Genomic DNA, 24,294 nt, shown 5'->3' on the forward strand with positions numbered 1-24,294 from the left:
ACTTAGACACCTTATCCAACACAGCAGGATTCCAACAAATCCAAATGGAGCCATCCGATCAGGAGGACACAACATTCATAACACCAAAAGTATATGTTGTTAAATTTCAATGCCTTTCGGTCTTAAAAATGCAGGTGCAACATATAAAAGGTTGGTGAATCGGATGTTCACAGACAAGTTGGGGGACACCATGGAGATTTATATTGACGACATGTTAGTGAAGTCAATGAAATCCGAAGATCACCTCAGAGACCTTAAGGATGCATTTGAAATCCTGGATGAATACAATATGAAGCTGAACCCACTCAGATGTCACTTTGGAATTAAGACATGCAAGTTCCTTAGATACATGGTAACCAAAAAAGGGATAGTAGCAAGCCCGGAACAGATTAAAGCAATCATGGAAATAAGATCCCTGTCTTCGACAAAGGACATCCAAAGGCTAACTGGAAGAGTAGCAGCTCTCAACAGGTTCATTTCAAGATCCTCAAAAAGGTGCAATCCCTTTCACGATATCTTGAAAAAGAACAAAATATTTGAGGGGAAGGAAGAACACAAGAAAGCCTTCCGGGAACTCAAAAGATATCTAAGCTCTGCACCACTACTAATACAACCAATAGATGGAGAGGTACTTCTTCTCTACCTCTCAGTATCTTCAAATGCGGTAAGTGCCGTTTTGGCGAAGGATCTTAACGGGGATCAACATCCTATCTACTATGTAAGTAAAAGTCTCACGGAGCCTGAGACTAGATACTCTCACCTCGAAAATTTAATTCTTGCCTTAGTAACTACTTCTACTAAACTAAGACATTACTTTGAAACACATATTATACATGTAAAAACTAATTATCCTCTTAAGAATGTCATAAAAAAAACTAGAAATGTCGGGGAGAATGGAAAAATGGTCACTAAAGCTAAGCACATTTGACATCAGATAAGAACCAATATCCGCCATAAAATAACAAGTATTTGCAGAATTTATAGCTGACTTTAGTGATGATCTACAAAACTAAGTAGAAATAGAAGCCAAACAACTCCTAGTAGAGGAACACCCAGGAAAATGGACACTGTTCACAGAGGGGGCTTCAAACCAAAAAGGAACAGGACTAGGGATCATACTAAAGTCGCCATAGGCGGGCATACTACCCCAAGCAGTTAGTTGTGAATTCAACACTACTAACAATGAAGCAGAATACGAAGCACTCATCATGGGACTACAATTCGCTATGGATCTTCAAATCAAGGATCTTTAGGTATTTGTTGATTCTCTATTACTAACCAATCAATTCAACGGATCTTATGTAATGAAAGGTGAAAGATTAACATTATACCTAGAGATCCTTAAAAAATTAGCTTATAACTTTGAGAACTTTAGCCTAACCCAAATTCCCAAAGAAAAAAACACAGAAGCAGATGCATTAGCCAAGTCAGGATCCTCCCTTAGACTTCCAACAAAGACAAATATTCCTATAACCCATAATAACCTCAGCCATAGAAACCCTTTCCGACAAATTTGAAGATCCTGAACATTCGACAAGCATAGCAGCTGCCGAAGATCCTGACCCCATGATCCTTCCTCAAGGGGACCCAGACAAACAGGATCCTTGAAGAAGTTCGCATTCATGGACTCAACCTATTATGGAATATCTCCAAAATGGCACAATCCCACCAACAGAAAAAAGTGAGAGAGCATTCAGAACAAGAGTCTCAAGATTTGTCATGATCCAAGGTAAACTCTATAAAAAATCCATGGTTGGTTCGTACCTTAGATACTTGGATGAACCTGAGGCTGTAGAGGTCCTAAAAGACATACACGAAGGAGACTGTGGAAATCATAATGGGGGTAGATCTTTATGTTCCAAGATACTAAGAATAGGATACTATTGGCTAACTACGAAGAGAGATTCTTTTCTGCATTCTCAAAACTATGATGCTTGCCAAAGACATGGCAACATCCTACATCAACTGGCAGAACCTCTACATCTAATTATCTCCCCATGGCCATTCATGAAATGGGGAATTGATATAGTACGAAAACTACCGGTGGCTCTAGGAGGAAAAGTCTTCATGCTAGTAATGACTGATTACTTCTCAAAGTGGATTGAAATTGAGGCTTTCGCTCAAGTAAGAGACAAAGAAGTAGTCTCAATCATTAAACGTAATATCTCAATTAACCAGGTTCGGGATCCCGGCTAAAATCATATGTGACAACGAATCCCAATTTATAAGCAAAAGGACAAGAGACTTTTGCACAAGTTGGGGAATCAAAATGATAATTTCCACTCCTGTCCATCCCCAAGCTAATGGAAGATAGGCATAAGAGCTTCATTTCGTTTTGTGGGCGGATAGTTACACTTCCAAAGTGGCCACAGGTCAGAAATCCTATTCTTTGGTATTTAGGACGAAAGCAGTAATCTCCACTGAAGTGGTGATCCCAACGACAAGATACTTACTACAAGACCAAGAGAATAATGATAAGATCCTAACGCATGATCTTGACACTATTGACGAGCTTAGGGATCTTGCTAAAATACGCATTGTTTTTCATAAACAGAAAATCATCAAGGCCTACAATAGAAATATAAGAGTCAGAAGGTTCCACATAGGAGACTTGGTATTAAGGAAAACATTCCAAAAAACCAAGGATCCTAGTGTTGGAAAATTGGCTCCTAAAGGGGAAGGGGGATATCTTATAGATGCTGAAGAAAGGAAAGGAGCATATTGGCTTGCAACACTTGAAGGAGACGTCCTACCGAGATCCTGGAATATTCTACACTTCAAAGCATACTACATGTAAGTAGGGTCGAATGATCCACAAAAAAACCAAGGTACGCATGTTCTTTACTTTAAAATTTTCATTATTACTTATTTTCTCCTTGAAAACGTTACTGAATTAAGCATCGGAGGGGCATTAGCTAGACTAACGCCCACCCCTAGCTAACGTTTGCCATGCAGGACAACACACAACTAAGGATATCCTTAGGAAATGATCCTAAAACCTAAAGATCCTCAAGGTAGAAAATCCTAAAATATAGGGATCTTGACATGTGAAGATCTCAACATCTTATCATTTGAGAAACCCCATACTTAAGCTATCATATACACAAGCTAGAGACTGATCATCTCTCCTACGCTTAAAGGTACTTAATCCCGCCTAAGGTTTAAAGAGCTAATTACCTCTTTCACATGAACTAAAGTTTATATGCCTCGCTTGGACGCACGATATCTGACTATGGGATACGTATAAGGGGATGATTTTACGATCCAGTGGCTTCGCAACCCTCTTATCTTTGAACATAAGTCAAGATCTTTAAGGGTTATAACATTTTCATGTTATCCAAAAATCAGGATCCTACCCCGGCGATTCCTTAAGGTTTATTACATTTTCTTGTTATGCAAAAATCGGGATCCTACCGTAGTGATTCGTTAAGGTTTATAACACTTTCATGTTATCCAAAAATCGGGATCCTACCCTAGTGATTACTTAAGGTTTATAACATTTTCATGTTATCCAAAAATCGGGATCCTACCCCAGTGATTACTTAAGGCTTATAACATTTTCATGTTGTCAAAGATTGGGATCTTGCCCCAGGGATTACATAAGATCTATCACATCTTCATGTTATCACACATTGGAAATTTTCACTAGAATATACGATCGATTCATAACATTTTCATATTATTGCAGGTAAGGATCTATCCCATAAGTTATATCACCAGTTGGGATCCTCCCCAGAATATAACATGAACGTGTTATCTATTGGATCTATGGTGTTACATAAGAGTCTTGTCGAAGTCCATAACCTAAAAAAGTTACCCTAAGGAGAAATTTTCCACAAGCAAACCGAGATCCTCATATTTAAGAATCTCTGACAATAAGGATCCTTGGCCCTAAGGATCCTCATTAACCTTCATTGGTAAAGAACCTCAGCAATAGTGAACCAAAGTTCTATCATAAGTTGAGATTTATCCTCGATAAATCCTAAGGGTGAAGAACTCATAGAGCTAAAAGAAAAAACCTGGAGATAAATGGGTTCCATCTATTCCTTATTCTCAAAGAAATTTAGATAAAATTTAAGGATCTTAATTTATGAACTTTCGGAGTCATTTGCTGTTTTATGAACTTTCGGATACTAATTTATGAACTTTCAGAGTCATTTGTTGTTTTAAATCAATGTTTGCAAAGACGTTTTAAAACATAAGTTTCTAGTTAAACATCAAGAAACATTTGGATTACTTAGATTCATTTCTTGTTCAGTCCTTATTAAATTATTTTCAGGATCCTAACCACGCAAGGATCTTAGTATCATGTTATGCAGGTAGATCAACCTTGATATTCGAAAAGAAGAAGGCATAAAATAAATTAATTATTATAATAAAGGGGCCTACATCCTTACAAAATACGCATGTTCACGTCAAAAGATAACATCACCCTAATCATCTAAAAGGCCTAGACCTTAGCCTGGTCATCATCGGCCTTCTCCTCCCCCCCCCCCCCCCGCTCAGTCACAGTACAGGATCTTGAGTGGCGGTAGCAGGCTTGCATATTAATTTGGCTAGTGCCTCACGCCAACCAACCACGTCCCAGGAACCTACGTTCTTAAGATCCTATGCAAGATGGATCTTGGCCTCCCAAACAGCCACTACAACATTGACCTTTGCGTCGGAGATCACCTACTCCATCTCGTGGACGTGCTCTTCCTCCGTCTCGGCCTTCTCCTTTCCGAGTAGCTCCACCCTCCTCATAAGATCCTCATTGGTCGCTTTCCACATCTTGTCCTGACACTGAAGGGATTGCTCAGCCCTCTCCGCCCAGATCCTCAAGTCGACAGAAACATGATCAGAGACCTATGATAGAAATATAGCGAATCAGAAAAAACCAAATGAAAACTGGAGCAAAAGCAAAATCAAGACTTACAGTTGAGAGAAAGAGACCAACTTTTCGAGTGCTTCCTCAGCTCCAAGGCTTTCCAGAGATAAACACGTGGATTTAGTAGTTTTCCTTTTCTGGGATCCTAGAGTCTTCACTGTTAGATCCACGATTTATCTTTTAGGAAGAAGAGAAGATGAACTCTTCTCCTTCTTCACCACCAGCTAATCTCCTGACATGGCCGTATCGAGATCAACTAGAGTAAAGCGAGCACTGGAGCGAGTGACCTTGGATTCTGTAAGAATACTGTTAAGGATCCTTATCATAACCAAAACGAATTAAGGACCCATACCTATAGACATGAGGTCAGTAGCAGAAGAGCTCTCCTACAAAGAACTTTGATCAAATCACAAGGATCTCTCGACTTCAGACAAGGCCAAGAACTTCTCAATTTTCTCTTCAAAATTGTCATTGATAGGAGCAAGTTCCTCGAATTTTAAGGCTGCAAAAAACATACAAAAAAAGAATAAGATTCCTAGATCACAAGGAAAAGCATTGAAATCCTACCCTTCTTAACCCAATTTGTGGGTAAGACATCCCCATTGGGAACAGAGTCACGTATTACAAAGAAATATCTCCCTTTCCAAGCTCCATCATTATGCTTGGTTATCGAGCCTAGAGGGGATCTGAGAGTTTGGACCTTAAGGATGAAGCATAAATTCCCAAAGGTGGTGAGATCGTATACATAGGCGAATTCAGAAGGGCCTATGTCCAGACCTCTTGATTGATTTATCTGGTTGACCCAATATAGGATCCTCCAGAAAATTGGCATGGCCTGGATATACGAAATCTTGGTCACCGTAAAGAACTTAGAGATGATCCAGGGGAAAGGATATCTCAGACCGCAAGAGAAGGCGTACTCAGGAAAGCACACCCACGTAAGAGAAACAAAGTCAGGCTGAATGAGAGGATCGAAAGGTCTGACTATAGCTTTGGGAGGAAAAGCTCCCTTAAGTATTAGAGACTCAATGTCATCATCGCCAAAGGAGCATGACTCCTCATAAGAGGGGATCCCTTGATCGGTAATATCATCGTCGGGGAGGGCCAAAATGTTTTTACGAGAGACAACTATTTTTCGACCCATGGCGGAAAGAAAAAAAACCTAAAAGAAAAGGAGTTACCTTCTGATCGCGAGATAGCAAAAGAAAAAAAAAAGAAGAACGAATAGCAGATTATGAGACTAATCACTAGTATTTATACTAGACCAATGAATATGATATGACTGCTAATGGCTAGTAAACTATCTGTTGGATTTCAACTTACCTAGCCGTTATGGGTTAAAACTGAAAATTACCACTCTCTCTCCTTTTACCTATTTACTTTATGTTATTCCTTTAATATTTATGGAACTAACCCCTATATTTCCAGGAATAACTTGGGGGCAATTTTTGGGGCTAGGATCCTTACAATATTCAGGATCCTCAAATATCCAGGATCCTCAACTACTTCAGGATCCCGATTAATTACCGTTATTATTTTTATTAATATTTATAACAGTTATATTGTGTCTACAACTAACACTTATGCAGAAGTAGTCAAGGGAAAACCAGTTCTCAACGATGAATTACCTCCACAATGCTAAAGACTCGGAATACTTGGTAAAGTAACATTCACGAAGTTGGTCATAGAGGATCCTGGAAATATCGGACATCTTGTTGGCTAGTTTAGACTATAACTTGACACTTATATTCTGCACACAACACACTGTTCTTAGACTAGAAGCTTACTCTACTAGATTGTTCACTTATTCTTACTTACAAATCATTGTAATCAACATTTTATATCAATAAAATCATCAAGGCAGGTGATCATTATCACCTCCCAAGGTTTTATGCCGGAGATCCTGGAAAGGGTCAAGGGCTTTCCTTGTAAACCACTGTGTTACTTTCTTTTATCAGTTGCAATCATATATTTTGAACTCATAGCCTCTCATTCAATTTGGTTGATTAGCACTTTAGCAATTTTTGACCAAAACAATAACATGGCTTGATAACCATGATTCATGGCAGTGTTTCTATATCTATCGATCTTTTGGTTATGGTTGTTCAGGATGAGGATGGTATGGTGATTGTATGGGCCTTAGTGGCTATGTTAGGTTGGGGTTGAATGGTGCAGACCTAGATGAGTTAGTTGATTTTGAGGTCTCGAGGGCCTTGTTTGAGGTAGTGAAAGTTGAGTTGTGGTTCTCAAGAAAGAAGCAATTGTTATGATCGGCTCAAGGATTGCAGTCGGAGGCTGAGTGATTGGTAGATGGATTGGAATGTCACTATCTACAACAATAGATATGTTCTTCTAGTTCTATGTGTTCAGAGGAGAGAAAGAGCAGACATGTGATTTTCAGAGTAGGGATGTAGACCCATCATAGGGCTAGATGGTTGTGGTTTTTGGCGGCAATATGGCAATGTGGGAATGTGCATGAGGATTATTGTGGTATGGTTGCCTAGAGATGAGATCAAGGGCATGCTTTATTTGGATATAGGTAGTTCAAGTGCTAGCTAATAGTTCCAGATGATCAGGGAAATGAATCGGGAGCGACAACTTTTGTTGTCTCTGATGTATCCCGACTATGAGAATGATGCCTTTTGTATTGATGAAGGATTGTCGCAATGAATTGATAGTTAGGGATTTTAAGGAAAAGAGAGTGGTATTCCATTTGTTTCTAGATAGGAAGTTGGTGTTATGACTTGACTATCCCATTGATCGTCGATGCTATGGATTTGAACTTATGCATTGTTGTCCTCCCGAAGATGATGTCGTATAGCGATGATGCATTTATGAAGACAAAATGCACGAGCTTGGTATTATTTCTCCCATTTCTATAATCAATAAGAGTGAGTGGTAATGTGATTACCCCTTCTGGTCAAACGTTATTGCATGCAAAGCTTATAAAGTGATTCTTCAGCGGTTCCATTAGTTCTTGCACATATCTTGGTAATTGCTTGAAAGAAATGCGTGTCCATGACATCTATGGAGCTTCTGGCATCAATACAGATGTCACTAACATAATTTTTGCCCATCAGTCCCGGAATTAAAATTGGTTCATCTCCTATATAGTGGTTGCAAATGTAATCCCATTTGTCAAATGTGAATGTGCAGTTTTTTCATTCCCCAATTTCCTCATGTCGGCCAGCGTGCCGGATCATGAAAATTTGGTTTTCTTTACATTTTTTACTTTTGGTTATGTAGGTGCTATGCTTTCCTAGTGTTAAGACCGTAGGCTCTTAATCAGATCGGTTATATGTCCTAACTGTATCTTATTTTCTGGTGCGTGTCGTAACATGGTACATCCAACGGTATCATGCCCTGTGGATTCATGGAACTCATAATACCTTCCCTCATCTTTGTTTCCTCCTTTCTCTCCATTTTTATTCCTTGTTTTCTTCCTGTTTTCACTTATCGTGACCTCATTTCGGGGACCATGTATAGTTTCCGACGTGTTGCAGTTTCGGTGTGAGATATAATTCGAGCAAGTCTATTTCATGCCCTGGTACCTTGTTCCTTCGGGTATATGCACCCTTGTGTAAGGTGCTCGTTTCACCTGTTCCCATTGTTCGGTTTTCAAATTTTTGGATTTTGTATCCTCTTGCTTTATATACCGATGAAACCTTTCCATCATCTCTTTTCTAGAGGATGGTTGTTTACCCACTAATTTTTTAAACAAGACACCTCGACGCAAACCATATGTGAAAGCAACGATCACCATTTTATCCACCTTTTCTGGGGTGTTAAGTGTGGTTTTGTTAAAACTTCGCACATAAGTGCTTAGAGGTTCATATTCTTGCTTCCTACATCCAAGAATAGCTTGTGTATCAGCCATGAATTTCCTTTGCTGGATGAAATTTCGAATGAATTCTTCCCTCAGCTAATTAAAATCTTGCCTTCACCAGTATTTTTTGTCTAGATAATAAGTGTCCATTGTCCATCTATTGTTCTTAATATGATCATTTAGGTCTCCTGTCACATACTACTTTGTGATTTTTGGTATATTTTCTCCGACCGGTAGCTGGTACTCATGTATACTTATTAATAGAGGTGAGTTGTCTAACCTCAAGACTCGTTTGTTGCTTGCATATCCATTTGTACATTTATGTCTATTGTTTTCTAGTTGTGCGGTTTGTTGTTGTTGGGATGTTGGTTGTCCTCCTTGTGTAGGTTGTAAAGTATATGTCCGATGGTGTTGAGGAGGCCAGTATGCATGATAGTGTGCATACGAAAAATGGCGACTACAACGATATGTACGGTTGTGTGTTCTGACGGGCTACTACAGTGTTTGTAAGGTTATGTTGTAGCAAGAGTAGTAACATTTAATTTGCACCACAATGTCATTGTTTCGAGTGGTTTGTTTTGTAGGCTTCCCAAATACATTCCCCCCGCCTATGCTTGAACTACTAGCCTCCTTGTCGGTGACTGAAATTGCTTCTTTTATTTTCTTGGTCTTTCCTGTCATCTGGTCATTGACTTATGTATTATTCTCTTCTTCTTGTCGAGTATTATGTGGTGTGTGTTGTTGGGATGAGGATATTATGAAAGGTATGGTAGTTGCAGTCGTCATTGCAACTGGTGTAAAGGCAAGGATAAAGTTGATTGTGCTAAAAGGTGTGTCAATAAGAGGGAAAAAAGTTTGTTGTTTTTCTTGCATGGTTATATACATACGACTTCAATCTTGCAACATGAAAACCTGGATGTGTTGTTGGCTATCCCAAGTTAGGCCTCTTCCATTAAGCATTTCGGGTAACACATTGTACAAGGTCGAAAAAGATAGGTTAGAAAGCAATACCAGGGGAGGGACTCTGATATTGCTCTCTGATGCCTAAGTTAGAAGTCATGTATGATAATTAATTTTGAGTGGATTGAACTTGTTGGGAATTACTTACCCTTTTTGGACAGATGAAGCCTCATTTTATAGTCAGGGCTCAGACCAATCCAAGGTTTCTCCACCCGGGTCTTGCTTTGGTCCTTAGGTTGGAAGGGTGAGACCCTTTTAATTAAAATAAGCTTGCCTTTTTCCATGTTTCTTGGGATGTTGCTTTATAGGTTATGTTCAAAAGGTAGGAGGATTCTTGGTTTACATGGTCGGTATTTGTTGATAGGTTGAATATCGTTTTCATAGTTTTTTACCAGATCAGATTTTTTGGCTGGCATGATATTACTTGGGTTGAATTGGTCTTACTTGGGTTGACACCCATACCCCATTAGAATGTTTTATATAAGTCATTAGCTTTTATATAAAATAAAGGAGTTAGTTTTTTTTTTATAAAATATGGGATGTATCATCTAAATATTAGGAAGAGTGCAAGGCACTTTTTTCTTCTTTTCTCTTGCCTAAAACCCAAGGACCCCTAAAGGGTGATGAAGTTGATTGTGCTTCTCAATTTCTCTATAAAGTACATCTCTCCATTCCTCTTGACTTTATACATTTGATGGTAAGGTCTTAGGTGACTTGAAAGACTTATTTCAACTAGAGATATGAAGATTCGAGCTAGTTTTCTCTCATGATTTTTCCCTTGGAAATCTCGAGTTTTGCTCTCATTTTCTTCCTAGTTCTTCTTGTTTCTACTTAATGAGTTAAGAACACTTGTAGAGGAAGATGACACTTTCTTACTCTCTTTGATTTAATAATTGGTATTAACTTAAATCTTAAGAGTTTTATATTACTACAAGATTTTGGCTAGCACATCTATCAAGATGATATTTTGTTGGTGTCCAAGATAAGAAGGAGCTTTGCTTTACATTCTACATCAATTTCCTAATTGCCAAAATGAATCAAATTCTTCAAAGGTTGTAGCACATTCTCCTTTTTACGGTTTTTTTAATCTTTCCTAGATTTTCAACATGATACTTTGTGGGTACAATGGTTTTAGTTTATTCAAACATAAAATTCCTTCTGTCTACTAGATAGATGTGTCGTGCCCACTCGAAAAACAGTTTTTAAGAATTGCAACTTCTAATGTTTCGATCGGTTTCCAACCCACTTTAAGGTGATTTCGATCATCAAAAATATCCCTAGGATGTCTAGATCGATTTAGGGCTTGCAGGAAATCTTAAGAATGTCAAAACATCCCTAAGCATTTCTTTAAGTGCAAGAACAAGACCACCACCACCACAACCAACCTATTTGGAACAAGAAGATGAGTAAAGATAAGAAGAGATGAATCCCAATACTTCTATAAATATGGTAGATTACAGGGAAAAGGAAGGAGGAAAGAACAAAACTACCTCTACATGAAGATTCTACACCTAAAACCTCAAAAACAGTTCACCACCTTCTTTGATAATCACCACCACTTCAAGGATGGAAACCTCACACTATCAAAACTCGCACAAATGAGTGTTGGTTGAACATAGGGTTAGATTCCCGGATTTTAGGGCTAGTTTAGTTTAAATACACAATAAGTTACAATCTAGGCCCTCAAAGTATGAGAAAATACCACATGACACATATACATGATCAAGAATTATTTTCTTACATTATGGCCTTCATAACTTAACTTTAACCAAGATAAATGCTCAACTTAACAAAAGAACATAACAAAAAATAACATCTATGACGGAACAGGAAGTTTGGTTCGTTACAAATATTGAAGCAGCAGAGGATTTTAACAAGATTTAGATGGTGAATTTGAGACAATTCACCAATAAAAAGTTTTCCATCCACATAGAAGATATAAGAGATCGATAGGCTTCTATTAGGGTTACAAATACCATGAAGTATACTTAAATCACACACCATGGTTATCACCATGGTGATAGCTTCCATGACAATAATGCAACAGAAAAGGGGACAATGGATTCCCCTGTGTCTATTTCCTTTGATTACTGAGATTACTAAAGGTGGGAAATCCAATTGGTTCATGATGGAATCAAGAAAGTTCCAATTCAAGGAATTGATAGCCTTTTTAAAATCCAATTTAAACAAGAAGGCGTCTTTATCGATCTTTTTAACCAGAAAAGACTTCGTTAATCATAAGAGGCATGTCACCTATATTACGACCCACTTTGAAATTTCATTAAACACCCCCCACCTAGTCCATCACCAATTTCAAACGACACATTCAACAATACTTTAGCAATTTTTTTATAGATACATCCAATTAAGTTAATTGGACGGTAGTCGCCAAGAGAAAGTGGGCCAATCATCTTAGGAGTAAGGGAAATGAGAGAATAATTGCATTTGGTACTTATGGAATACGAAACATGGAATTTTTGAAATTTTTTGATAAAATCAAGTTCGAATGGCCCCCAAAATGACATTAAAAACTGGAAGGAAAACCTATTCGAGACTAGTGCTCGGTCATTACCACAACTCGACACCATCACTTTGATTTTTGAATCCATAAAAGGTTGGGTAACTGATGATGCATCTTTTGTTAAGAGGAATTTTGAGGAAACGCATGATACAACGGGATTGATCATAACATTCTTTGAAGTTTTTTATAAAGATTGTGAAAACATCATGCTTAATATCCACTGGGTTAGTAGTCTGAGCACCATTAATTGCAAGCCCATTTAAATGATTATGGTGGTGTTGCTGTTAATAATTCCATGGAAAATTTGTAAGCTACCCCCTATACTACCCAAGAAGCTCCAACTCCATCAATTTCCTTTTCGACTTAGCCTATTTTTCAGCTTTGTTTTCTAGCTTGAGAGTTTAGAGTGGACTCAATTTAGCAATCACTTCCAAGGAATTAATCCACTTTTTTAGAGAATTTACGTCAACACATTCGAACTTGATTTGTTTTGCCCTCCAAACTTTGATAGTTGTTTTAATTCTTCCAAGTACTTGTGCACGTAGTTTTCTTTATTATTTTTATGATTTGTTTAGATTTTCAGACTATCATTTAACTTTACATAAAATTTAGGGTTAATTTTATCAAACACTCACATCACGAAAAAGTTGGATGATAATTAATATACATGTATGTGTATGTATCTGTGTGTACACATGCATTTATATGTAGACGTGTTAAAGATATTGTATTTTGTATAGCCCATTTTGTATAAAAAAGCCCATTTTGTATGGATTATATTTAGTATAGATGATAATTAATATACATATATATGCATATTATATATGGATTATGTTTAGTATAGCCCATTTTGTATTTAGTAAATTTGGTATTGTATTATATATATATATATATATATATATATATATATATATATATATATATATATATATATATATATATATATATATATATTTTGGTGGAATAAAAGATATCTCTCATGGTAAATATTTTATTTACATGGTATTAGACTAAAAAAACTCTAGTCGATCGTTCTTCTCTTTTGTCGACTTCTTCCTTCTTTTTCTATCTATATCCTCTATATACGTGGTAGTCCTCTCTCCGCATGATAAAGTCTATGGCGTAATGAAACCCAAATATTATGTTTATCATATTTTGGACCTTGATAGACTCAACAATGATGTGTGACATGAATTATTTCAAACAAAGTGCAAAGGCTACTCTATATTAGATCACCTTGAAGGTTCTCCAAGCAAACTGTATGACTCGAAGTGGTGCGAAATTGATTGGATAGTGAAAAAATGGCTATATGTCACTCTCACTCAATCACTTCTTAAGATAGTTTTAAAGAGAGACTCAACTGCAAGTAATGTAGGACGTTTCTTGAGACGATTTTCCGAGACCACAAGGAAGCCAAAGTAATGCAACTTGACAACGTGTTACACAACATTGTCATCGGTGACTCGTATATCATCGAATATTGCACCTAGTTTAAGACTTTGTCAGATTTTATTGACATCTTAAAAGCCATGGTTCTGGAGAAAAAATTGGTGATGTACACCATTAATAAATTATCGGCCAAATAAGATCACAATGCAAGCATGATTCGTCACCGATCACCATTCCTGACGTTTGTGGAGATTCACTCTATGTTACTCCTCGAAGAACAAAAAATGGAACAAACACAAAACCACCTAGCTCATGCATTTCATGCAGATCATTATTCCTCCCACCTTAATGTCAACATAAATCACAGTACTCGAAGTTCCAATTCCACTCACATGAATAGAGAGGAACAAAACAATTTTTAGGGAGGTGGCCGGAACCACCGTGGTGGAAGAACCAATGACATGCATGGTGGCGGCCGAAGCAGCAGTGCACCGACATGCATTTCTTACATGCGAACAACAACATCCCTAGGGTGGGTAGTATTTTGATGCCTTCTTATTCCTTCTTGGTTTCCGCGTAAGACTCATTCCATCTCCAACTCCTTTTCAGCCCAACAATGGATCCTAAAATCAGCCACATCCAAATTAGGCTAATTTTGCTGGTATTACCTCATAACATTATCAACCCCCTCACGTTAATTTTCCTAGACATCAGCCTTTTTCTAATTGACATTCGGCTCAATGTTCTGAAAATAATACTCGAGCCGCAAAATTACCGCGAGCATTCAGTACTATGAATTTATAGGACCCCAATAATGTTAACTGGTATATGGATTCTAAAGCAACATCGCACCTTCATGTCAATTCATGTATAATCTTAATCATAAGTGCAATTCTTTTTCTATATTAGTTTGTGAAGGATATCGAATTCATGCTACTTACATGGATAACATAACTCTTGCTACAAATCCTTTCTACAATTTGTCACTCAAAATCTTCTCATATCCCATCAAATCATTAAAAACCTTATTTATGTGCTTTAGTTTACTCTTGACAATAAATGCTCTCTTGAATTAGACAAAAAAAAATTTATGTGAAAGACTACTGGACATGTCAAATCCTCATCCGATGTGACACCTCGGGTGACCTATATCCTATAACAAGTATGACACCTCAATCATATCTCAATATCAATCCATCTACATGGAAGCAAAGACTTGGTCATCCTGGACAACATGTTTTGAAGCATTTAGATTACATCCATTTCATTTCTTGTAAGAATAAGAATTCTCATTTACTATGTCATGCTTGTCAATTAGACAAACAAGTTTGGTTGTCTTTTGATGTATCTCAAATTTTTACCATGTTTCCATTTCAAATTACTCATTCTGATGTTTGGACAACCCTCTTTACTAAGTAATAGTGGTATTAAATATTATGTCGTTGATATTGATGAATTTTCTTATTTTTGTGGACACGCGTATCCTCTTCGACAAAAATCTGAGGTCTTTTCCAAAATTTTACACTTTCATGCCTATGTCAAAAATCAATCCAAACATGACTTTCAAACCTTTCAACGTGAAAACCAAAAAGAGTTTGATAACCAATAATTTCACCACCTTTGTAAGCTCAATGGCATTCACATGCCTTTTTCATGTGCTTACACTTCCCAATAAAATGGGAAATCTAAACGAGTGTTATGAACAATCAACAATGTTGGCCACACTCTCCTTTTCCAAGCTCACCTCCCACCTACGTATTGGGTGGAGATCCCTCATATGGCCACTCACCTATTAAACATCATCCTATCCATTACCCTACAAAATATACTCCATTTAACAAGCTCTTTAACAAACAACCCTTATATGGTTATTTTCGTGTCTTCGGTTTCCTTCATAACCCCTATCTCAACAACATAGATAAACTCCAACCAAGATCCTTTCCATGCATCTTCCTTTATTATCTGTCTCATGATAAAGGGTACCATTACCTAAACCTTCACACCAAACAAATCATTATATCTAGACACATCGTTTTTGATGAATCTATCTTTCCATTTGTATCCATGACTCCAAATCACTCTCCCGATACAATTTTCTCATTCATGATGACACCCACAACATGTTCATTAACCCATATTGTATCCACCACTCACCACTTTCTTTAATGTTTCACATCTCAAATTATGGTATCTAACAACCCCTTTCGTTGTTGTTGCCCCAATTTATGCCACCCCTTCTCCTTCTCGACTTTCACCCTCTCATATTGAGACTATCACTACCACCTCCTCTACACCCACTCTCACTCCGGTATCCTCTCTGAAATCTATTGTTGAGCTATCTTCTCCAACCATTACCAATCCACCTTCACCTACCTCATCCTAGTCTCACCTACTGATCATTCGTGCTTGCCATGGAATATACAAACTCATTCAAAACCTCAAACTTCATACTGATGCATCCTCCTCTTCCATTCCTAAAACTTACTCGAGCCTTTCGAGATCGTAACTAGCTTAATTCTATGAAAAATGAATATAATGCACTTATGAAAAATATCACTAGGATACTTGTGCCTCTGTATCCTATTGTTAATGAGGTGAATTGTATTTGGCTATTAAAAAAGAAGCATAATATGGATGGTTTGTTAGCTCGGTACAAGGATGGACTTGTTGAAAAAGTCGAAGCCAACACCCTGCATTGATTGCGACGAGACATATAGCCAATTGTCAAAGCATCTATCAGCATGGTTGTTCTCAACCTTGATTTGTCTCATCATTGGCTTGTTCATTAGTTGGATGTGAAGAATGTCTTTCATCGCAGTCATCTTCAGGAGATTGTATACCTACACCAGCCACCCATTTTTCATGACCATTCTTTTTCGGATCATATATGTTTACTTCAACGGTCTTTGTATGGCCTTAAGCAAGCACCTAGAGCTTGGTACCACCGTTTTGCGCAGATTATCACCATATTTGGCTTCACTCATTCTGACGCTGATTCTTCATCATTTATTTACCGTCATGGTGCTCATACAACCTATTTATTGCTTTATGTGGATGATATTATTTTGTCCGCTTCATCCTCTATCCTTCTGCAACAAGTAATTACAATTTTTCGATCAGATTTTGCCATGACATAATTATCCCCCATGAACTATTTTCTTGGTATTGTTGTCACTAGATATCACCATGACATGTTCTTGTCTCAACAAAAATATGCCACATAGATTATTGAGAATGATAAAATGTGTAATTGAAAACCTACTTGCACCCCATCTGATACATCACCTAAGTTTGATGGCACCGACCCTTCGATTTCAGATCCGACTCTTTATAGGAGTCTTGTTGGTGCTCTCAGTATCTAACATTCACCTAATTAGATATTTCTTATGTTGTCCAACATGTTTTCCCCTATATATATGATCCAAGAGAGCCTCATTTCACAGCTTTTAAACGTATCCTTAGATATGTTCGTGGCACATTGGATCATGGTATGCAATTGTATGCGTCACCATCTAGGTGTCTTGTTGATTGATCTGGTTGCCCAAAGAATTATAGATCCACATCCATGTACTACGTCTTTCTTGGTCAGAATCTCCTCTCTTGGTCCTCCAAGTGACAAGAGTACCATATCTTGGTCAATTGTTGAGGTCGAGTACAGAGGTGTTGCGAATGTTGTTGTCGAAACCAATTGGCTTCACAACGTTCTTCGTGGGTTACACTACCCACTCATTTCCATTACTCTAGTTTATTATGATATTGTCAGTGCAGTTTATGTCTCCACTAATCCCATTCAGTATCAGCGAACTAAACATTTAGAGATCGACATTCACTTCGTATGAGACAAAATTGCATTAGGGCAAATTCGAGTTCTCCAAGTGTTGTCCTCGTCTCAGTATGTTGATATCTTTACTAAGGGGCTCCTGTCATCTTTATTTCTCGACTTCATATCAAGTCTAAACATTTGTTTGAGACCTTCCATTCCTACTGTGGGGGGATGTAAGACGTATTGTATATGCATAATATTGCATATTGTATATGGGTTGTATTTAGTGTAGCCTCTTTTGCATAGAAAGCCGATATTGTATTTAGCCCCTTTGGTATTGTATTTTGTATATATATTTTGGTGGAATAATTGATAACGTTCATTGGAAGATATTTAACTTACTAGATGTACGTAATACATGCTCATGAATACATAGGAGTGCAATTTGTAAACCTAAATTCATCCATGCACTTCAACTCTTAGAAGCCACGTTACTAACCAATAATCTCATACAAGCCATACCATTGTAGTACATGGATTCAATACAATGAATTTGCACCGGACTTGACAATAAGGTAAATGGAAACAGAAACCTAAACGTGGTCTGTTTTCTTTATATTTCTTGTCACCGACTTTATATTAAATATTAGGTTAATTAAGGGATGTCAGAAACAGTGTTGTATTCTTGAATCTTGGCGTCATCATCGAGAAGATGCTTTGTCAATGGACTTTCCTTCTCATCTTGCCCTGCCTCTATCCTTTGCTCTTCTGTTTTACCCCATAAGACTGAGTAGAGACCCATCATTATCAGCATTGCCCCTAACAATCTGCATCACAAAAGCATGCATCTCAAATGATGACTGATCATATGTCGAATAGAAAAGTTTAGTTTTTAAAATTTATTTGTTTTCTGGGTGTTAAAAATCAAACTATATAACATGGTTTTAGAATTATTGATCCACTAGCACACATGGGTAGCGACTCTTGTTTAAAATCCGAATCTGACTTCGATCTTGTTCTAAGATATATAATTGGTATTTGGTAGTCAAAGACTTTGACTAAGTTACATGTTAAAGGTTCACTTACCCTCCGAGGTACAACTGATCATGGAGAATAGCAAAAGCCATGATAGCAACAAGAACAGTCTGCACAGGCTGGAAGATGGCAACAAAAACAGGCCCACCTTTCTGAATACACCAAGTTTGAAGAGATAGCACGATCCCAGATGAGACTATGCCCTGTCACGTATATGTTCTTGTTATTGTTGGAAGCATGTATAAATATCAGAAAACTATAAAATGTGGTTGAAGTAGTGCTCCTTAAAGAGTTCTAATACTTACAGCGTATAAGATGGTAAAAATCTCTTCCCCAGACTTAATTTTCCATTTCATGGGATCCCTCTCGAAAAACGCAGCAATGACCATGAACTGGATCAACCCGAAGAAGCATGTGAAAGAGGTAAGCGAGAGTTTTGCTGGATACTTCTTCACCACGGGTGCCTGCAATATATTTTTAACCAATTTCTCAGTTATATGCGTTGGAAATGTTCGCTAGATTCATTCAAGATAACATCAAGATATTAAACTGAAATCTTGAATGTGTGTATTCTTAATTAGTTGTGTTGTTCAATAATATATATTAACCTGAAAGACCATCCAACCAGCCCATGATAAGCAGTGTCCAAGTAGGTATATACAACCCCAAGTCCAGTTGAGCATTTTTGGTGAGCCAGAAAGCATATCTTCATGGTTGATAACTGATGCATCTTGGTGCACAAGAGGAGGGCCTTTGTATAGAGTAATAACAGTTGCACCCCCTACACTAGCTAGGGTACCAATAACTTTTGCTAACCCATCTCTCCTCGCAATGTTTACTTTCTCAAGCCTAAAGTAGTAGTAGTAGAGTATATTAACCTTTGTAACACTATATATATATATATATATATATATATATATATATATATATATATATATATATATATATATATATATATATATATATATATATATATATATATCAAAGGAAACTTTTGAGGAGGTTACCTTAAAGCAGAAGCCATGAGAAAAGTGATGGCAGGAACTGAGTTTTGCATGGCAGAAGCAAAAGCTGGAGTTGCATAATACAACCCTAGAATATAAAACCCTTGGTTGGCTGTAATTCTTGAAAAAAGAACGAAATAATAGAAAGAGAAAACATAAAAACAAAATCTATACATTAGTATGACTAGAAGAAAAAAAAATTATAGTTAGCTTTATGAATTAGACTTATATAATATAATACGTTTATAAGAATATAAAACTATATATAGTTGATATATAAATATCTTTTATGAAATTACTTGAGCTTTGATTAAATATTTTAAATACATTTAAGGATGATGTTATTCCCTTACCCGACCAATGCCAGGAAGAAAAACTGAACTAGTAACGAAAAGGTAATGGGTGGCCTTTCTTTCCTGGAGAAAAAGATAAGCAAATTTAACTAAATCAATTAATAAGAAAATGAGATAGTAGCACCATGCGGAGGTGATATAATTTTGCAGATCATTTGAACTTAGAACATATCGAACATGTCTTGAATACTTAACCAGTTAACAGGTTTAATAAAAAAAAGTGTACGTTGGTCTCGTTGTGGGGACTTACTTTTCATAGAAGTAAGCGAAAGGAGCCAAGAGAACCAAAGCGAGGAGGTTTCTGTAAACGGGGTAAACGACTTTGCTGACTCCGATATTGAGTGCAACCCTAGACACTATGTGAAACCCTGCAAAGCAAAGTTGCAACACAAGAACTGCTATAAGAAGCTTCATTTTTCCAGACACATAAACTCCAGCTCTCATTGGCTCCATTTGACTAATTCTTGTGCTCTACTGCTGTTTGATTATATTGTAGTACTTTGGGCTTCAATATCTTTGACTACTTCCGATGGGGGCATGCATCTTTTATAAGGCAAGGGGACATTAACGTTGATAATTGTTTTTTAGTTTATTATTGGTTTGATTGACGAATCAAAGAACCGAGTCATTACGCATATGCAAAGTAATCATGTAAAACATAGTTTGTGATTGCAATTATTTGTTTGTTTATCATGTTATTCTCATCTCTAATAATTTGAAAATTGTCGACAATATTCGCTCTAGACTTGTGCGACTACCATTGATTTCTACATACAGAGGCAATAAATAATTACCGTTCTTGTATATGATATGGATACTATTAGATGAATCTTTACCGGTTGCGTAAAATATAATTAACCAAGTTAAAATATTTATAAATATATGTTATTATTAAAGAGAAAAACAATATTATTATTAAATTTAAAATAATAATTTATATACTAAGTTGATCTAGTATAGTTATTTAGAAGATTGGGCAATAGCGGCGACAGGTGTCGCCGCTAAAGGTTAGGCGTGTCGCCGTTAATATCTTTAGCGGCGACCTGTCGCTGCAAATACGTCGCCGGTATTGTTTCGTCGCTAATACGCTTAATGTCGCCGCTAATGCTACGCGCCGCCGCTAATAGGTTGTCGCCGCTAATACCTTCTTGTCGCCACAAAAGCTGTCACCGCTAATACTCTTTTGATATTTTTTTTGTGTGTTTATTTATTTAACATTAAATTTATAATCAATCCAAATATTAATCCATATAGCATTTGAAAAATCTGAAAAGTTTTTATAGAAATATTAATACATATTATACAATCAATCCAAAATATTAATCCATACCACATTAAGTATTCTTCCAAATTACAAAACGTTTCATAAAATCCTAAAATAACTACTCGTGCTCATCATCATCTCCTTCATTATTTGGTGGCGGCAATGAGCGAAACCACTCTTCCAATGTTGCAGAACAGGTCGGGTCTTGTAGTATTGTTTGCAGCATTTGCAACTATAAAGAAAACAACATATATTAACAACATATCAGAATAACATTATAATTAATTATACCATTCAATAAAATATCAACATATCAACATATCAAATACACTTAAACATACATCTACTTTCCATTATAGCATTTACTTTCTAAAATATTACCAAACTACAAAATATCAACATATCAAACCATAACCAACATATCATTATACCATTCTACTTTCCATTATAGCATTGTACTTTCCAAAAATTACCAAACTACAAAATATCAACATATCAACCCATAACCAACATATCATTATACCATTCTACTTTCCATTATAGCATTACTTTCCAAAAATTACCAAACTACAAAATACCAACATATCAAATCATAACCAACATATCATTATAGCATTCTACTTTACATTATAACATTTACTAACAATTACCTGTGATTGTGGTTGTTCTTGTGTCATTGGTTGTTGCTGATCGTACATAGACACAACGATAGGGGGTTTACGCCCAATGCCACTGATATGTCCGCGTCGAACACCCAATATTCTTTCAAAACAATCTTTTATATCAGTTGGTGCTAGACCGCTTGCCTCAGAAGGAGCTTGGGTTCGTTGGTTTATCTCTTCGAGTAAAGCATTCTGTATTTTTTAAAAATAATAAAAATCATAAAAATTAGATTACTAAATACTTTTGACGATATAAACACTTATATGAAAAATATAAATTAACCACTTACGTATTGTTGCTCGACTGCAGGACTATAAAATACCCCTTGGCGATTGGAATTAGCCTTACGAAAAGCTTCGATTCGACTGATATCCTATTTAACATTAAAATTTAGATTAGTTATATTTTAAATAAATATTTAAATATATCATAACTTACTTCTTTGAAACATGCATTGTTGTATGAGCTCGACCCCCCTAGTCGTACGTTGCAGATTACACATGTTACCAAATGTTACCAAATGGATTAAAGCCATCAACTGCCAGCCTTAGTCGTACGTTGCGAGGTTCACTTGAGAAGTCAGGGTAATCTACATCAAATTTTTGCCAAGACTCTCCATCAACGGGATGACGCATCACACCATCTTCTAATCTCCCAGTACTATGTCATATCATATTTTTGGAAGTGTACCGTGAACAATACAAACGGCGTAGTCTAGGGGCCACTGGAAAGTACCGTAACACCTTATGAGCCACTTTCTTACCCTTGGTGTTTTTATCAATCCACCGACTCTCTTTACAAACGGGACAAACTTGCAATGACTTGTGTTCCTTCCAGAAGAGAAAACAATCGTTTTTGCACACATGAATTGACTCTTACCCCAAACCTAACTTCTTCAGTTTCTTTTTTGCTAAATAATATGAACGGGGAACCTTGTTGTTTGGTGGAAATGTCGAATGCAACAACTCAAGGAGTTGATCAAATGAACTATCAGTCCATTTGTTGTTGACCTTCATATGCATCAGCTTTGCTAAAAAATCAAGGAATGAAAACATACAACCAGGATATAACTTGGTTTTGACTGCCTCTAACAACTCTTGAAAATCATCATCGACACCACTACCCCCTGTATTCGAGGTTCCTTCATCGAGGTTTATATCATTTTCTCTCGACTCCCACATAACATCGTCAATAACATCAGCCATCTCGTTGCTTGGCAATACGACATCTACAATGGGAGGGATTAAAGATTCACCGTGATATATCCATGTTTTGTATGATTGACTGAAACCATATATACGAACATGACGTCTCATTGCTTTCGGATTCATGAAGTAACGATTATCACATTTCTCACACGGACATCTGGTTTCACCTTTACAATCTAGGTGTAACATGGATCTCTTAACAAAAGTGTCGAGTCCTAGCTAGAACTCGGGAGATTGACGATGTGGATTACTAGTCCAGTTTTTATCAATAGACATGATGCAACTGAAACATAATTTAGTGTTTAAGGTTTACTTTACGGGAAACAAAAATCAAGTAGAGTATTCATAAAGTTGATGATTCAAAAAGTATTCCAACACGGGATAACCTAATTAAAGCTAAAGTACGTTGCTATTAATAACCTAATTAAAGCAAAAGTTGTAATGACCAACATTAACATTAACTTGATTTTAAAGTAATTTTATTTTATTTTAATATTAACATTAACTTGATTTTAAAACTACTTTAAGTTGATTTTACAATTAATTAAAAAAGTAATTTTATTTTATTTTAATATTAACATTAATTTGATTCTAAAGGTAACCTAATTTTATTCTCTAATTAATTTAATATTTTAATTTTTGTTATTAGTTTAATTTTTTAAAGTAATTTTATTTTACTTTAATATTAACATTAACTTGATTTTAAAACTACTTTAAGTTGATTTTACAATTAATTAAAAAAGTAATTTTATTTTATTTTAATATTAACATTAATTTGATTCTAAAGGTAAATTAGTTTTAATTTCTAATTAATTTAATATTTTAATTTTTTTTATTAGTTTAATTTTTTCAAGTAATTTTATTTTATTTTAGTATTAACATTAACTTGATTTTAAAACTACTTTAAGTTGATTTTACAATTTATTAAAAACGTGATTTTATTTTATTTTAATATTAATATTAATTTGATTCTAAAGGTAAATTAATTTTATTTTCTAATTAATTTAATAGTTTAATTTTTTTTTATTAGTTTATTTTTTTTAAAGTAATTTTATTTTATTTTAATATTAACATTAACTTGATTTTAAAACTACTTTAAGTTGATTTTACAATTAATTAAAAAAGTAATTTTATTTTATTTTAATATTAACATTAATTTGATTCTAAAGGTAAATTAATTTTATTTTCTAATTAATTTAATATTTTAATTTTTTTTATTAGTTTAATTTTTTAAAGTAATTTTATTTTATTTTAATATTAACATTAAATTGATTTTAAAACTAATTTAAGTTGATTTTACAATTAATTAAAAATTAATTCTATTTTATTTTAATATTAACATTAATTTGATTCTAAAGGTAAATTAATTTTATTTTCTAATTAATTTAATATTTTAATTTTTGTCATTAGTTTAATTTTTTAAAGTAATTTTATACAA

The 24,294-nt window shown here is 35.7% G+C and overlaps 1 protein-coding gene across 1 annotated transcript; it reads right to left on the reverse strand.

Moving 5' to 3' along the window:
* Positions 1-17,764: 17,764 nt before the first annotated feature.
* Positions 17,765-20,211, reverse strand: LOC111915130 (WAT1-related protein At3g18200). Its single transcript, XM_052766281.1, has 7 exons — positions 19,972-20,211; positions 19,722-19,784; positions 19,372-19,488; positions 18,973-19,213; positions 18,670-18,828; positions 18,416-18,567; positions 17,765-18,156 (listed from the first exon to the last, which is right to left on the reverse strand). The coding sequence occupies exons 1-7, from the start codon at positions 20,172-20,174 to the stop codon at positions 17,985-17,987; spliced, it is 1,107 nt and encodes a 368-aa protein (XP_052622241.1). The 5' UTR covers positions 20,175-20,211; the 3' UTR covers positions 17,765-17,984.
* Positions 20,212-24,294: the final 4,083 nt, after the last annotated feature.

This window comes from Lactuca sativa, chromosome 8, assembly GCF_002870075.4.
Source record: "Lactuca sativa cultivar Salinas chromosome 8, Lsat_Salinas_v11, whole genome shotgun sequence".
Classification (NCBI taxonomy): Eukaryota; Viridiplantae; Streptophyta; class Magnoliopsida; order Asterales; family Asteraceae; genus Lactuca; species Lactuca sativa.

Coding starts and splice junctions, on each gene's coding strand:
- LOC111915130 (XM_052766281.1), bottom strand. CDS start 20,174: ATGGAGCCAATGAGAGCTGGAGTTTATGTGTCTGGAAAAATGAAGCTT. Junction 19,785..19,971: donor TTCGCTTACTTCTATGAAAA/GTAAGTCCCCAC, acceptor CTTTTTCTCCAG/GAAAGAAAGGCCACCCATTA. Junction 19,214..19,371: donor CTCATGGCTTCTGCTTTAAG/GTAACCTCCTCA, acceptor CTACTACTTTAG/GCTTGAGAAAGTAAACATTG.